The sequence below is a fragment of the Nuphar pumila genome, chromosome 10 (assembly GCF_984573655.1).
Source record: "Nuphar pumila chromosome 10, dmNupPumi1.hap1.1, whole genome shotgun sequence".
NCBI lineage: Eukaryota > Viridiplantae > Streptophyta > Magnoliopsida > Nymphaeales > Nymphaeaceae > Nuphar > Nuphar pumila.
In genome coordinates this window covers 30423574-30441359 of record NC_143258.1, presented here as the reverse complement: position 1 = coordinate 30441359, position 17786 = coordinate 30423574, and the positions used below count along the sequence as shown (strand labels likewise).

At 37.1% G+C, this 17786-nt stretch overlaps 1 protein-coding gene across 3 annotated transcripts in view; it reads right to left on the bottom strand.

Moving 5' to 3' along the window:
* LOC149826597 (P-loop containing nucleoside triphosphate hydrolases superfamily protein) overlaps positions 1-17786 on the bottom strand; it is a 100426-nt gene that overhangs the window by 14235 nt on the left and 68405 nt on the right. For 2 of the 3 annotated variants that reach the window (XM_090020074.1, XM_090020072.1), the window contains 3 exons: positions 4650-4741; positions 4446-4550; positions 2636-2745 (listed from right to left, as the gene is read on the bottom strand). In XM_090020074.1, coding sequence (XP_089876200.1) covers positions 2636-2745; positions 4446-4550; positions 4650-4741 — 307 coding nt within the window. Of the gene's footprint in view, positions 1-2635; positions 2746-4433; positions 4551-4649; positions 4742-17786 lie in introns of all 3 variants that reach the window. The other variant, XM_090020073.1, reaches the window with a different exon arrangement.

Below are 17786 nucleotides of genomic sequence, written 5' to 3'. Positions count from 1 at the left end.
TGAAACTTTGGGACAGGGTGATTGAGTCTAGGTTGAGGAAGGTTGTCATGATATCGGAGTATCAATTTGGTTTTATGCCTGGAAGATCAACTATGGAAGCTATACATCTTCTTAGAAAACTTATTGAGAGATATAGAGAGAGGAACAAAGATTTGCATATGGTTTTTATTGATTCAGAGAAGGCATACGATAGAGTACCTAGGGACGTTCTCTGGTGGACAATGATGAAGAAAGGTGTTTCTCTTAAGTACATTAAAATAATTAAAGATATGTATGAAGGAGTAGTAACCAATGTCCGCACTTGTGGAGGGGTGACAACCAATTTTCCTATAACGGTTGGGTTACATCAAGGATCTGCTTTAAGCCCTTTCCTATATGCTATAGTGATGGATGAGCTTACGAGATCAATTCAAGAAAATGTGTCGTGGTGTATGTTGTTTGCTGATGATATTGTTTTGATTGATGAGTCTAGAGCTGGAGTTAATGCTAAGTTAGAATTATGGAGACAGACATTGGAAGCAAGAGGTTTTAAGTTGAGTAAGAGCAAGACAGAATATATGGAATGTCGGTTTAGTACGCAACGAAGTAGTGATGGGAGTGTAGTGAAGCTTGGTGAGCAAGAAATACTGGTGGATGATTATTTCAAATATTTGGGATCTATCATTCAAAAGTATGGAGAAATTGATGGAAATGTAAATCATAGGATAAAGGTTGGGTGGATGAAATGGAAAAGTGCAACTGGAGTGTTGTGCGATCGTAGAATGCCATTGCGGTTGAAGGGAAAGTTTTATAGGATGATTATTAGGCCCGCTTTACTATATGGTACGGAATGTTGAGCTGCCAAGAGACATCATATTCAAAAATTGAGTGTAGCTGAGATGTGTATGCTTAGATGAATGTGTGGAAATACAATAAAAGATAAGATTCAGAACGAGGAGATACGTAAGAAGGTAGGTGTTGCACCCATTGAAAATAAGATGAGAGAGAATCATTTACGGTGGTTTGGACATATTTGGCGAAGGCCTAATGATGCTCCAGTTAGAAGGATGGAGAAATGGAAAAATATATTAGTTAAAAGAGGTCGGGTAGGCCTAGGAAGACATGGATGGAGATGATACGAAAGGATATGAGTGCTTTGAACCTCACCGAGGACATGGCATTAGATAAAAATTATTGGAGGAGAAGGATTCATGTGGAAGACCTAGAATGATTTTCTTTTTTGGTTCATATTGCCGACTCCAATTGTTTTGGGATGAAGGCATAGTTGTTTTTGTTGTATTGGTTTTCCAAATTTAATTACACTATTAAAATGTGAGGGCCAGGATATAAAAAAAAATTTATGTTGATTTGCAAAATCGTTCTTATATAAAGAACTTGGAATTTATTTGAAATAGTAAAAGAGACCAAACAGTGTAATTAATCTCTTCCTTGATGTCCCTTTCATAGTGTAGGAAACTTTAATTGCGATCATGGGAAACCGTGATGATACTAAAACTCCGTGTGTGATTGTGCCCCTGAACCCGATATGGTGGTTCGCTTCTCGGACACAGTTTTAGAGAGATTCAGCCACTTTGCTTGGGGGTGGTGTTGTTAACTGTTGACTTAGTTGTAGTTATTGATATATCAAGAAAGTAGCATCAATGGATATTAATTTCCTTAATGTCCCAGCATTAGATGTTGATTTTTAATGTTCCAATGAATGGTGTTGATTCCTGATATCGGTCAAGGAATAAGTGTGAAACCCAGTAATAAAATACAAATTGTGTGTTGAGCTACGACTGAGAACCTAACTTGAATTTCGAGAATTTGTGTCTGTTTTGAGTATCCGCAGATTTAAGAAAAAGTGGAAATTAAACTTGTGTGCAATTAATAGGAACATGTATGCAAAAGCAACTCTGATAAATAACTTAATAAGTTATTCATGCATATTTTACTGTTTAACATTAGTTCATATATTTATGCATATTTTTTTTTGCATAATATTTGATGTTGCATGATATTTGGTTGAATGCTTGAATGGTAAGCTAGTTGTAGTAAGTTATTGTTTGTGATATTCTTCTGAAATTTATGCATGAATTTGTTTATGCTATTTCTTTTACTGTTTTAATTTTTAGAGGAATTCGTACGAAGACTTTGATTCTTACCCATTTTCATAAAACTGTTTTACAGGCACAGATGCTCAGTGATGTCTTGGACTAGCTGGCTGAAGACTGTGAGCTTTGTGACTGGTGTCCGAGTTCTGACAGAATGACTTAAATTGATATAGACGATTTTTGTGTCTGATATTTGACTTTTTGATATAAATGAATAAAGTTTATTTTATTTCTTCAGTTGATTTAATGTACGGTATGGTTTGTGGTTTGGTATATTAAATCTGTGATGTGCCCCAGATCCTTGGGAGTGTTTTCCTCAAATGTTTAAAAAAAAATCACTAGTTAGGGTCGTTACAGACAATATGACGTATCTGAATATAAGAGACTAGAATCATTCCATGCACTAACACAAAATGAAGGCAAAAATCAAATACACCAAAGAGAGAGAGAGAGAGAGCATGCCATTTTTGTCAGTGCCACTCTTCGTAGAAAACATATAAACAACATGCTAAAAAAATGCAAATGTGCATTATAAAGAATACCTTTCCATCAGGCTGATGAGTTCATGGTCCCTACTCTTCATCCCCCACTTGGTATCGATAAGAAGGCACACTCTTCTCAAGCCAACGCGAGTTGAAACATACTCCTTCACCTAAAATAATTTCAATACACTAGAAATTACTTTATTATCTGAGATTCATTTATGTCAATCAAAATTAAGGCTTAAGGCAGAGGTTAGATACTTCAATCATGTTGAGGCACCATAACGTGTAAGCCTCAGTATCTTTTGATAAGTGGGCAAAACTATTAGCATGAAAACTTGAAAAGAACACAAATTTGATGGCCAAGTTGCATGGAAACTTTTGTCTTTGGACTCTTTGTACTTTTGTACGTAGTGTTATGACACCCGAAAGTTAATTTTATTCCACTCCCATATTCTCCTATGCTGTCTTTGAACCAGGTTCACTAAAAAATGAAAAATCAAAATAATTTTTTGTTATTTGGCAGCTATAGAGAAATTTTTTCAGAGGTATTGTCATCACTTACAGGACTTTAACTCGATTCCCACATTAAAGACCATTAGAAACTTGAAAGGGTGAAATACCTAAAATGGAACAAGACAAAATGATCCAGAACTTTACTAATTGTTTCTTACTGGTAAATTTCTTCAATTTCTAAAGCATACTTAGGTTAATAAAGAAAAATTCCTTTAATTTAAAATGTTGAAGATATTTTTTTCACCAAATCACAACTACTATTTTTTTCAAAAATGACAAAATTGTTTACTGCAAATGAACTCTATTTTATAAATATGCCCATCTATAGCAATTAGAAGGATAGGGGTTTTGGGGTCATTAAATGAAACCAAAACCAAAATCATGATCCCTAAGAAGACGGTGCATTGATTTCTCTTGTATTTTATCTATTTCCAATATTAAAATAATAAACTTGAAATCATGACTTGTAAAAAAATTTCCTACACTATTTTCTCTTTTTTCCCAAAATTAGAACAGCCCTAATAATCAACTTGGGAAGAGGCCTTTGTCTCTTGGTCAGGCACAACAATCTTTCAAAGAGGCTTATACTTTCTAAAATCTAGGTCTCTCTAAGAGAGTCCAGGCAAATCCTTGGTGCCCTGCCTCAAGGGATGGCACCAGACAGTTTGAGGCAAGTGCCTTTTCAGGTGCTGCCGGCAACAAAGATGTTAGAGAAACAGTGATAAATGTTGATGTTTTTGGGTGATAATTTCACTATCACAAGAAAATGCATAGAATGTAGCAAATCATACACAATTATTATTATGAAAAGTACTGAAGAACTAGAAAACAAGAGACCTCAAATAGTAGGACAATTTACTAGTGCATTTATTGTTGGACGTATATATGCTTGTTGCAAATATTACAAATGTTATGCATAGGAAAAACAAAACACAAACATCCATCAAGTAAATAACTTAAACATGTAAACGACAAAATACTTTTATTTCTTTTATGACGAGGAACCTGCCTACGAACAGAGGTATTGCTATGATTTAAATTTGAAAATGCCCAACTTGAAAAGTGTAGTTAGAAGATTTAAATTTGCCTAGCAGCAGAATGAGATCAGCCTATAAGGCTCTCCCTTCAAGAACAATAAGGTTGCAGAAATAGCAATTCAGGTTTTAAAATCTACATATGTTCCTTTGGGTACTATGTAAGACATCGGCAGTTCAGTAATATGATAATTACAATAAGAATACAAAAATGTAGGCCATAAACACAGTTCTAAGGTGCATTCTCTTAAATTGGAAAAGAAGCAAACTTGTTAGGGGTGTGTGTGTGCGTGTGAGTGAAAGATTACTTCCATACTCACAAGCTCCTCCCAAGCATCCTTCACTTCTTCTTTTGCATAAGCAAAACCATATCCAGGTAGATCAACTAAGCAAAGCTTTGAAGCCAGCTTAAATAAATTAATGGTCTACACAAGATTCACAAGACATTAATGAGCAAGCTTTCTGCATCAGGTTTCATGTTAACATAAACCTGAACATTATTTATCAAAAGGAAAAACAGAGACCTGAGTAAGTCCGGGTTTATCTGATGTCCGCACAACGCCCCACTGTCTGGTAAGTGCATTTAGCAATGATGACTTTCCCACATTTGATCTTCCTAAAGGCCCAACAAAATTCATTAACATGCTACTTTTGTATCATTTGTCAAGCAATGTTGCACCAAATAACTCTATGTTGCAAAATACAGATCCACTTTTAGTTGGGAAGTATAGGAACTGAATCCATGATCTCATGCAGTGAATCTAGAACCTCTTATTAATTGAGGACCCAGCCCAACAACAATTAAGCATGTGCCACAAACAATTGATAATTTGCTCAATGCAAACATATAATGAAATAAATAGAAATGAACAGATTTTCCTGTTAAAATTATCACAAAAATACAGCCTACAGTCATAATGTGTGAAGAACACAGTAACCAGATAAAATCCAAATCCATAAAAGGAAAACAGAACAATACGAGACCTTGACATAGACTCATAAGAAGATATATATTACTCAAGTTTAAGTGAGACTGAGACATTTAGCCAATACCAAAGCACCAAAAGAGTAGCCTTGGTTGGGTATGAACCAGGCATACCCCCACTGACAAAGGAAATAAAAAGGAAAATACAAAATGAAAATAAAGGAAAAGAAATAAATCAGTTCAGGCTTTCCAAACAACGTTGAACAATTCCTATTCAGATTTATAGAAGCAAGCAAGTTTCCCCAGAGATATTACGAAAACCACATGAACAAACAATGTCAAGTTGATCTCATGTAGATATCCATATTTGAACAGCTCAGATCATTATTTCTGTTACATATGTTCAATCACAAGAGTTAACACTTCCATGTTTAGTCTGTGGGTGCAGACTTGCAAGAAGTGGTTGAAGGGAGAAAGAAGGCTGAATTTGAGTTGTTTAAAGAAATATTAAACATAAGCATGACAGTACGTAAACCATAAATTCACCGATTTTTGCAGAAGGCTTTGATGGAAGCAACAAGCATGAAGGCCAAGTAAGAAAGAACCTATGATGATGGCCTGCATATGCTCCAGCCTCTCAAGGACCATATTAACATTTGATTTTTTTAAAGAGAGCGCCAAATGCCAAAAGTGAATCCCTTTAATTACCTACATTTGAACCCCACTGAAAATAGGATCTTATCCATCTTCAAGTATTTATATAAAGTTTATATACAGCTAGAGAATGTAAGAAACTAATCACTGCCCTGAAACCCACATGCAAGCAACACAAATGTAGGCTCTGTTAGATTCTATGAAATCCAAAGTTTCACCATGCGAGAAGAATGAAGGAACAGAGAGAGAGAGAAGGAGCTGTTGAGAAACCCACGATTCCCCAATGCAGGAATCGGCTGTCACTATTCTCCTTATATGTTTTCTCTAATATAAAGTTTAGGGTACTAAAATACCCTTTTACAACATAGAATAATTACAGATACACTATTAATGAAATGCATAAGCTTGTATAATACATGGACACAAGTCTGGACCCTGACCCGATTTGGACTCAGATACACATATACATGTTTTTTCACCCTCCCTCAAGTTGTGCATGGTTTTGAACCATGAACAACTTGCCTTTTAACATCCAAAACTTATCTTTGGTCAATCCTTTGGTGAATATATCAGCTACTTGATCAGTAGTTCGTACAAATTCAGGCTCAATCTCCTTCTCTTCTACCTTTTGTCTCACAAAATGTTGATCTATTTCAATGTGTTTGGCACGATTGTGATAAATGAGATTGAAAGACATATTGATGGCACTTTGATTATCACACTATGTAACAGGGATTCGGCTAGCAGGGTGCTGCACCCGCGTCGACGCGGGTGCGGGTGCAGATGCAGCACCGAGTGCGGTCAACCCGACCCTGGGTGCGTTGACCGCACCCAGGGTCATTTTGGTCCAGTTTTCTGCAACCTCCGATCTCTGGAGGGATTCGAGCTCGACCGAAGGTCTTCTCGAGTGTATCGTTGTTCCCTTTCCGGAATCTGGAGGAGAATGTCGGCGATGGGTTGGGGTTGTGGCGTGGACCACTGTGTTTTCTGTTGTTGACGCCCTGAAGGCCGATCTAAGAGACGAGACGGTGAGGAAGGTGACGACGAAGAGGAATGTAGATGACCATTTTCCGGCCATGTTCTCGCCGGATTTTCACCATTAGTCAGGGTTTTCTGGGAAGGACGCCATGGATTTTCAGAGAGAGAGAGACTGAGAGAGAGAGGGTTCAGGGTTTTGCGTGAATGCCAATGTGAGTGTCTGTTCGTGTCAGTCTGCATCTTTTTGTGCCCTACTGAATCCGATCTTAGTTGGTGTTGGGTCATATTCATACGTGACCCGTTCACAAGTCGTGGGTCACTATGGTTTCAATTCGCACCTGATCCGGGAAATAACCAACTACAATATGGTGTAATTGATCTTGACTGGGATGCCAGATCCGAACAAAAAACGAACCCACACCAGTCTGATATCCAACTTAAACCTTTATGCGGACATGCAATCCATGACCTGGGCCACCAATTGAAAAACGCCTTGCAGTAGGGTGGAAAGTAGGTTGGATACAAATTGGATTACAGTTGATCCGATTTTGAATCCAAAAGGATTTGATGATGTAGATCTGGATTTGGAACTAATATATATATATATATATATATATATATATATATATATATATATATATATATATAAGAACAGCTTAACTGCTTAATTGTTAGCTTCTTAACCATACTTACACATCTTACCATTAAAACCGGAAAACTCAACTTTTCAGGGTTTGCTTTTGCCTCTTTTTGTTTTTTATACAGATTTTTTTCCCTTTCCCCGGACCCTCCTTATATATATATATATATATATATATATATATATATATATATATATATATATATATATATATATATTACATTTTTGCCCCTGGCGCACCCGGGTTTTTTGGAAGTGCTGAATCCCCGCACCCGCACCCGCACCCATGTGACATAGTTATCACATAAGAGAAGGGATCGTGAGATCGATTCTCCCACCTCTGGCAGTAAGTGCCTAATCCATGTAGCTTCAGCAGTGTCGGCTGCCATTGATCTATATTCGGCCTCTGTACTTGATCTAGCAATTGCCTTTTGTTTCTTACTACTCCAAGATATCAGATTCATTCCAACAAAAACACAATAACCAGATATTGATCTGCGTTAATCTGGATTTCTCGCCCAAATTGCAATAGTGTAAAGTAATGGGAAGATTACTATCATGTAACGTACTCATTGCACTCTCAACAATATGGTGATGCTTCCTTTCAGCAATCCCATTCTACTGAGGTGTATAAGGGCAAGACATTTTTCTGCTTATTCCATTACTTTAGAGAAAAGTAATAAAGTCACTTAGAGAATTCACCTCCTCCATCACATTGAAAGCAGAGAATGTTTTTAAAAAATTGATTATTGACAAGGGAGTGAAAGTTTTGGAATGACTTGAAGGTCTTAGACTTGAGTTTTATAAAGAAAATTCAGGTGTAACGAGAATAGTTGTCAACAAATATAAGATAATATCTAGTTCCAGATACATAAGCAACTGGGGCAAGCCCCTAAACATCAGAAGAGATAATCTCAAAAGGTCTTGAAGCTCTTTTATTAATAGAATGAAAAGGTAAAACATGACTTACATAAGAGACAAGTAGAACATTTGTTGTCATTGACATTTATTCCTAAACTAGACTTGGGAATGAAATTATTTGAGACAAGCTTCTCAATGAATATACTACTGCAATGATCTAAACGACTATGCCAAAGATTTGGCTTATTAGATTCAGAAACACTAAAAAATAATTTAGGAATCACTGAAGACGACAAAACTGGAGAGCTTCAAGTTGGGATCAACAGGACGAACACGAGTAGTAAGATCTTCTTGGAAAACGTACATATTGCCCTGTCATTTTCCTTCAGTGAACGTCTACCTTGTGCAAAGATCCTTGACATGAACAGAAGAGGGAGTAAATTCAACTGAAGCATTGATATCAATGTTGTGAAAAGCGTTGAGGTGAAGCGAGGCACTCCACCAAAAACTGAGGCGAGGCGTAAAGCGTATGCCTCAATTTTTTTTTTTTGAAAACTTTAAAAAAACTATAAAAAATATCTAAAATTACAAATAAATAAACAAATGCTTCTTCTTTCGCTTCCTCTTATTCTTCTTCTTCTTCTTCTTATTATTATTATTATTATTATTATTATCATTGTATTATTATATGATTATTATTACTATCACGCCTTAGGCTAGCGCCTTTTGCGCCTCAAGGCATGCTTTTAACAACATTGATTGATATCATCAACAAGCTTAGAAACATAAATAATGTTTTTCTAAATGTTAGGAGCATAAAGGAATTTTGAAAGACTGAGAGAGGACTTTGACATAGGGATAACGGAGTTTCCAATGTGAGAGATAGAATGGTGAGATCCATCTCTAGTGACTATGCTATTTCTACCAATGTAAGGAACAAGATTTAGGAGCTTACCAGCATCACTAGTAACATGAGTCACTGCCCCGGAGTCAACATACAAAGTACCATGTTCATTCTGTTTCAGATTTAATCCTGCCAAAGTTGACAACAACTCTTTTACTTCTCCACTGGCCTTTGAACTATTTGTTCCTCTCTTTGCTGTCTGTGTTGATTTTCCTTTATTTTGGGGATTAAACCAACAGTTAGCCTTGATGTGCCCATTTTTATTACATAGGAAACAAGTGGGAATTGGCCTCTGTCGCTGGGAGTTGGGAGGTATGTTGGGCGTAGGCAATAGTCCACGGCCTCCTTGTCGATTTCTTCCTTGTCCTCTCCTTCCCCGAACATCATAACTTCTTCGTCCTCGTCTATAAACTACTCCTGTGGCAAGAACATCTTGTATGCCTGTGTGCACATATGATTCTTTAGAGAACCCTTTTAAGGTCATCTCATATTGTAATAGTTTTGCATGCAGATCTTCAAATCTGGGCAGATCAGGTAAACACAATAAAAAAGTAACAATCATGTGGTAGTCAGGTCCCAATCCACTCAGAGTTTGATGTACCATATCTTTATCACTCACTGCACACCCCACAACTGCTAGTTGATCTGTAATGATCTTTATTTTGTTCAAGTACTCCATGATAGTCATGAAATCCTTTCTCAACATCTGAAATTCTCTTTTAAGAAACACTATCCTAGCCTGAGAAACCTATGAATATATCTGAACTAATCTGTCCCAAAGTTGCATAGCTGAACAGTAATCCGGAATTGCCACAAGCACCTCTTGTGATAATGTAGATGTGATATAAGCAACTAATGTCTGGTCCCTTTTTATACAGGTTACAAATTCTGGGTTTCTGACATATCCTGTGGTAGATGCTCCTTTATTGTCCATTTCTTCTTGTGAAATAAACTCTGGAGAGACTGGAATAGATCCATCCAGATATCCAGAAAGATCTTCCAAGTCTGGGAAGAAAATGAGTCCATGTTTCAAAGTAAGAAGAATATGTCGAGCACACAGCCCGGCAATAGCTAAAGAAATCAGTATATTAAAAAGGAAACCTTAAATCTCAAAGAAAAACCTGCAACGTCTTCCTTTTTTTTTTGCAGGAACAGACTTTAACATTTTCCCTTTTTTTTAACAGACTGCAAGCAGTCATGCAAAGAACTAAATGTAAACTGAAATTCAGTTTCTTTTGTAAAGAGACTATATCAGGCTATGTAAAGGACAATGGACGAAATCGCAAATCTGGTATTGATTCAGATCGGATGTTGAGTTCTGATCAGATTTGATCAGATTCAGTGAACGCTAAGAAAGAAAATACAAATCTAAGACATAAATGAAAGAAAAAGGCCCAGATCTGATATTGATTCGGACCAGATATCAAGTTTTGGTCAGATCTGATTATTATCCAGGTTTGATCAAACTAGCTGGTCTGAATAAGTATTGATTCAGATCTGTAAGTTGATCACGATGAGTAATGTGAAATTAAAGGAATATAACACAGTTAGATCTGCTCAAGAGAGAAAAGAATGAAATTGAGGGGATACGATCAGATCTGAATCTGATCAAGAAGGGATGGACAAGGTTAAGAAATAATAAAAACACCATCAGATCTGACTTTGATCATATCTGATCAAGCAAGGGTTGATGAGGTTAAGAAGCAACAGAAAACGCGATCAGATCTGATCAAAAAGAGGATGCAGAATAAGATTGGAAATCGACTGGAAGTATATATAAATAAACAGAAAGGAAGAATCGATTTTCTGACTTGGGAGACCAAAAGATCGCTCTGGACATACCTTTTGGAAGCAATCCCAGATCCAGCTCTATTGTGGCTCTGATACCATGTTAGATTTTATGAAATCCAAAGTTTCACCATGCGAGAAGAATGAAGGAACAGAGAGAGAAGGAGCGGCTGAGAAACCCACGATTCTCCAATGCAGGAATCGGCTGTCACTATTCTCCTTATATGTTTTCTCTAATACAAAGTTTAGGGTACTAAAATACCCTTTTACAACATAGAATAATTATAGATATGCCATTAATGAAATGTGTCAGCTTGTATAATACATGAACACGGGTCTGGACCCTGACCCAATTTGGACTCAGATACACATATACATGTCTTTTCAGGCTCCAGTCCACACTCGAACAGTTATTGAGTTTTAGATGGAAGAGATGAAGCTGACATGGAGTGAGTTGAAACCGACTTACGGATAGGGCTGGGCAACGGGCCGTGCCTAGATTTTGAGAAAAGGCTCGACCTAACTATATATTGAAATTGGGTCAAGTATATGATTCAAAAAATGGATCTATCTTGGATACCATTTATTTATTCATATTTTCCAATTTTTATTAAAAAAACCTATGCATTCAAGGAAATAAAATGACGAATATTGTGAATTTAAGATGACTGGCAACCCAGCCTGTCCTGACGCCCATTGGTCAATGCATTGGGCTTGACCATGCCGAAACCGTCAAAACCCCAGTCAAGCCCGTCCACTAACCAGGCCAGGCTGGTGTCCAGCCCTACTTACAGAATGTAGGAAGCTAATAAATGCCCTGAAGAGCACTTGCACAACACAAACATAGCCTCCCTCTACCAGTTTTGAGCTTCAGATGGAAAAAATGATGTTGAAATGGTGTGAATTGGAACATACTTATATCCAAGCAGTTTTTCAGTGGCCATGTTCTTGATAGTTGTGTATGTCGTTGCACTTCTCTATTTCATCATTTAAAGAGATTTATTCATTTTTCCATTTTTCATATTTTGTAACACTGAATGCATTCTCTTAAATCATTTAACAATGAAGGTGCTTCGATTCAAAATTTCATGGCTACCATGGCATCAAAGCATAGCGCAACCTTCTAAAGTTTACATGTTTTCTTGGTGTTCGGAGTTTCAATCTCAAATCCATTTTACTTCTGCTTACACTCCAAGCTTTATCTTCATTTCCTCGTCCCTTCTTGGTACAAGCGTCTCTTTCCTAGTACAGTACTATACTATCATATGGGTGTAGTGAAATAGGTTGATTGCTATAACGACCCCAAACTGACCCTCGAAAAATACGAAAAAAAATTAAAACAATTGCGGAAAACCTCCCAAGGACCAAGGGCACAATACAGATTTAATATTCACAAACTATCAACCATTTCAAACATATAATCAACTTAAACTATGAACTGAAATTTCATTTACTAAATCAAATAATGTGAACCAGGTTTCAAATAAATGTTCAAATCAAATCCAGCTGATCTAGTGTACATCACAACCCGAACCATCAGACTATAAATCTCAAATCAGTTAGTCAGTCTCATCATCACGAAGTCTTATTACCTGAAAACCATTTTTAGAAAACGGGTAAGAACCAAAGTTCTCATATGAGATCCTCTCAAAATCCAACAATAAGGAATTTAACATAGATCAAATCAAAGAGGAATCACAGGTAACATATCATCAGAACAAACTTACCATTTAAGCAGTTACAGCAAGTACTCAACAATTTATGCCAAATCAAACATTAGGGATGTATGAAATTAATGCTAAACATTTAGGGATGCATAAATAACTTTTTAAGCTATGTCACATGGGTGTGGGTGCGACATGGGTGAGGCACAATTCCAAAAAATTTGGACACGGGGACTCGGATATATATATATTAACATATAAAGATTGTAAAATTTAAAGCAAAAATAAAAAAGAAATTCTTAACACAAACTTACCAAAATATAACACATAAAGAAGTTTGTGAGTGTGATAAACAACAAAACTTATCATAAATCTGCCTCATCATCTGAATTAGAGGGAAGAACAGGATCACGGTAGTCCATATTGAGAGTAAGCAAATTATGTTCTCCCTCCAAGTCAAAATTTTTTGGATTTACATCTCAATTCTTGGATGGTCCACAACTGCATCAAAAAATGACTATATTAGTATCTAACTTAAAACTTTGAATACAAATATTTAAATACAAACTTTGAATACAAAGAAAAAAAAATACCTATACTCTTCTTTGGTGCGGCGATAAATTAATCATAGATTTGAGTGAACATAAACCGAATCCTCTGCTCTTTTACTATTGAGTTTGTTTCTTTTAATGTTGTGAATTTGAGCATATATACTCCAATTTCTTTCACAACAAGATGATGTAGCAGGTTGGGATAACAACTTCATTGCAAGACGTTGCAGATTTGGTGTCTCTGATCCATATGTTACCCACCAATTAAAGGGATTTCCTCGTCCCTTGCCACAAGTGCTGCTAAATAATCAAATCTCCCAGTAGAAAACTTGCCAAACTCACTATTTATAACCTTAAACAAGTGAGGATCATTAAAAAACCTTCTCAAATATATCATTCTATTTCTTGATATCTCAGGATCTTCATTTGAAGAAACACGACCAACACCTGCTGTCAACCATTTTTTTGCATAGTATTTTGGATTGAGAGAGTGTGTCATGCAATGCAAAGGTGTATTGCTTTTATCCCATCTTCTCACTAAAACTGAATTTACATGCTTGTAAAATTCTGAATCATCAAGTGCAATATCTTTCTTCTCATGTTTAAAAATGATACTTTGAACTTTTTCAATCATATTGTCTCACATTTCATAAATTCTATGAAGCATGGGTACATCTCTGTCAACTTCTCTCAACATTTCTCAAATAGGCTTTGTAAATTCAACAAAATATGTAATTTTATCCGACCAAAAATCATCACATATGCATTTTTTGATAGCTTGAGCCTTGACATCATCTTCAGTACGATAAAAATCCCAATTTTGATCAACCACCATCATCATCAATGCATTCTTGAGTTGCTTAATTCTTTTCATCATAACAATGAGAGAAGCAAAACGAGTTTCAGCAACTTTCAGTAACTTGAGATCAGAATGCCTATTAAATATAGAAAGGGCATAATGATGGTCCACAACAAAATTTCTAATATTTCGAACATCATGCTCTATTTTCTCAATCCATAAGCACATTTCACGTGCATGTGCATCATCTTTTGATGGATTGCATATACTCTTAAGTGCCAAATTTAAACTGTGTGCTGCACAAGGAGTCTAAAAAATATGTGAATATGTATCTTCACTTGCCAAATTCATTCCTTTACGACTGCAAACTAGAGCATTGTCAGTAATGATTTGCACCACAGTTTCTTCACCCACTTCTTTTATCACTTCGACAAATAATCTATTTAAATATTCAACATCTTTGTACTCTCCAGATGCATCAACATTCTTCAAAAAGATTGGCCCATTAAGTGAGTAAGCAATGAAGTTTATCAGTGGTCGCCTTTGTATATCAGTCCACCCATCAGAAACAATCGACACTCCATGTCATTTCCATGCAAATTTTTTGGGTCTCTAACAAGTCTTCAATTATATTTTTTTCCTCTGCAAGAATGTCTGTTCTTAGTTTTTCTGAACTAGGAGGGGCACATAACCACTCAAATATTAATTAGCCAAAGATGTAATCATATCTTTCCAGTATGGACTTCTAGCTACATTAAAATGAATTGAGCTTCAGTAAAAGAATCGACCAATCTTTTTATCAATTTCTGCTCTTGCCATGTTTTTGAATGATGCTTGTATTGTTTTATTGCTTTCCATCTTTCTTTTCTTTAAAAGCTCTTCTTGTATATCACTAGCAATAGGAAAAGACAGATTAATCGAATCGCTTCTCATCTTTGCAATTTTCTTCTTTTCAGCTTCCTCTTGTTCTTTTTTTAATTGCTTTAACATGTCTTTGTCAACCCCAGAACATGCCCTAATTCTTTGACCACGAATATGCAAAAGATGTGCTTTCACACGCGTATAAAATCCTGTGAAAACAGTCTTAACATAGATTACAATGAAACTGCACATTCCCACCACCACCACTACTAGCTTTTACCCCTTTTGTCACAAGATGCCAAAGTGGTTGAGAAACTTCTAATTCAGGGTTAGAACTTGAACCAAATGTATTGACACTACCGCTAGAACTCGTCATTATATCTGAAAAGTGAAAACTGAAAAGAAAATAAGTAAATAAAATAAAGTCAATAAACACTTCAAAATAATAGTAATAGGAGCTCCAGGTTCGTTCCCCCTGTGCAAATCAGGTTCAAACCAGGTTCGAGATAGGGGGCCTACCCCCTATCTGACGCAAAAAGGAAGGGCAGGGCAAGCCCCTGCAGAGCCTTATCAGTGGCAGGGGCTTCGGCCTTGCCAAAAAGCTAAAGGCAGCAGGGGAAACGAGGAGGGGTCCCTTCTGTCCGGCGAGGCAAGGCTCGGTCTGTCAGCCGAGCCCCCTCCTTCCCCCACTCCTACTTCTTACCCCTGCAATAAAAGAGAAATGAGGAGGGGTTGAGACCGAGCCCCTCTTCTGCAAGCAGAGGGTGCAAGGAGGGGGTGCGAGCCCCTCTTCTGCGAGCAGAGGGTGCAAGGAGGGGGGGGCGAGCCCCTCTTCTGCGAGCAGAGGGTGCAAGGGGGGAGGGGCCTGCCTGACATAAGCGAAACGAGGAGGGGCCAAGCCCCTCCTTTGTGAATAGGAGGCACAAAGAGGGATCGAGCCCCTCTTCTGCGAGCAGAGGGTGCAAGGAGGGAGGTTGCGAGTAGAGGGTGCAGGAGGGTCGACATACTTGTTGAGTGTTGACGGAGGGGGAGACGGTGGCTGGCACCTGTGCGTACCATCGCCGGAGTCTGGATCACCAGCATGGGTGTAGGAGAAAGTTGCAGGGGCTGAGGGGGAGAGGCAAAATTGAGAGGGTAAGCCCCTCCCCCTGTCGATAAACCCCTTTTAGGGTTCGGCTGCATATGAAATTTGGATCCGGGTCAGATGAAATTTGGATCTAGGTCGAGACCCGACCCGACCCGGATCCAAAACGTATTCTAAAAATCAAAATGGACATTTTTGGTCTCGGTCAAAGTTGACCGAGTCCAAAATGTGGACGGACTCGGCCTCGACTCGTTGACCGAGTCTGACTCGGCGTTGACCGAGTCCAGGTCGAGTCCGAGTCCGCACCTGTGTCGGGGCGTGTCGACTCGGGTGCGGCGCCTCCTTAGCCGAGTCCGTGTGACTTAGTTTTTAAGTTAATTTATCAAAATTGTTTTTGCATGCATGTCCCTATTTAATGCACACGAATTTAATTTCTACTTTTTTATAGACCGTCGAATACTCAAAACAAGCAAAATTCTCGAGGTTTAAGGCAGCTCTCAGTCGTAGCTTAACACACAATTTGTATTTTAATTACTGGGTTCTACACTTGTTCCCCGACAAATATCAAGAATCATCACCATCAATCGAAACATTAAGAATCATCCCTTAATGACAGGACATCAAGGAAATCATCATTCATTGATATCACTTTCTTGGTAACCAATAAATACAGTTAAATCAATAATACCACCCCAAGAAAACTGACTGAAAGTTTCCTACAACTGTGGTCGGGAACATGAAGCACATATCGGGTTCTTAGAGACAACAAATGTACACAATGTTTAGAATCCTCACGGTCCCCCATAACCGCCATCAAAAGTTCATACCTTTTCAAAGGGACACAAAAAAAAATTATTACATTGTTTGGTCTCTTTTACCATCTTAGATAACTAAGAGTTCTTTACACAAGAACAGTTATGCAAATCAACATGCAATAACAAATTTGGGCGTTTGCCCTATCAATTAAACAGTATAATTAATTCAAAAGCAATACCAGAATAGTTTGGAAATGCATTTTTCAATTTACTACGGCATGAACAACACATGCTCTTGGCTTCCAAAAGACCATCGGTGGTTCACACATAACCACTACGTAAATTAAATAGCATTGCACCTCTCATAGTAACAATAATCATCCATAGCCGAAAACAATTTAATGTTCACATATCAAAAGACATGATACCAAGGCATATTCATGGCTAGTGAGCGAATACAAACTTTATAAAGCACAATCAAATCTATCATATTGGTTTAGAATCCAAACTTTTTGAGACCGACCAATGTCAGCGCTCATTGGATTCATATTCAATAAAATATCCATGACTAATCAGATTTCATTATTCCAAAAGAAATCAGATTTTAGGGATAACATAAGTAAAATTTCAGTTTTTCAAAAAATTCTTTCAAATCTAATTTTTAATTTATTCAACATAACGATACTCATACTTAAGGAAGCAAACCCCATGAATAAAACAAATCATCATTGACAAAAACACTGAAATCAGATTTGCAACATAATAATTCGCATAATTGAGTTTATGCATGTCAGGACTAAAACACGAAGTAAAACATAATATGCATAACCAAATCATTGGATAAGAAGAATCATACATCAAAAAGTTTCTTGCATGTATTAACTGCAGCACTTTACACACACACGCATACATACATATATATATATATATAATTAAGGTCTGTTTGGCTGTCAAAGGTGTCAGCCCAAAAGAAAATAAGCATTAGCAAACATATTTTTCAATAAAAAAGATTTTGGTTTAGAGCTGTTCAGACTGACAACAAAACACATTTTGACCTAAACTTAGGCTCCATGTTCAGTTTAACATGGGTACTATTAACAAAATTAACACAAACTCATACAACCTTGGGCTCACGTGCCTCAAGAGTGTACAGTCATATATCACTTTCGAACATGTTAAATGAGGCACCTTTATTTG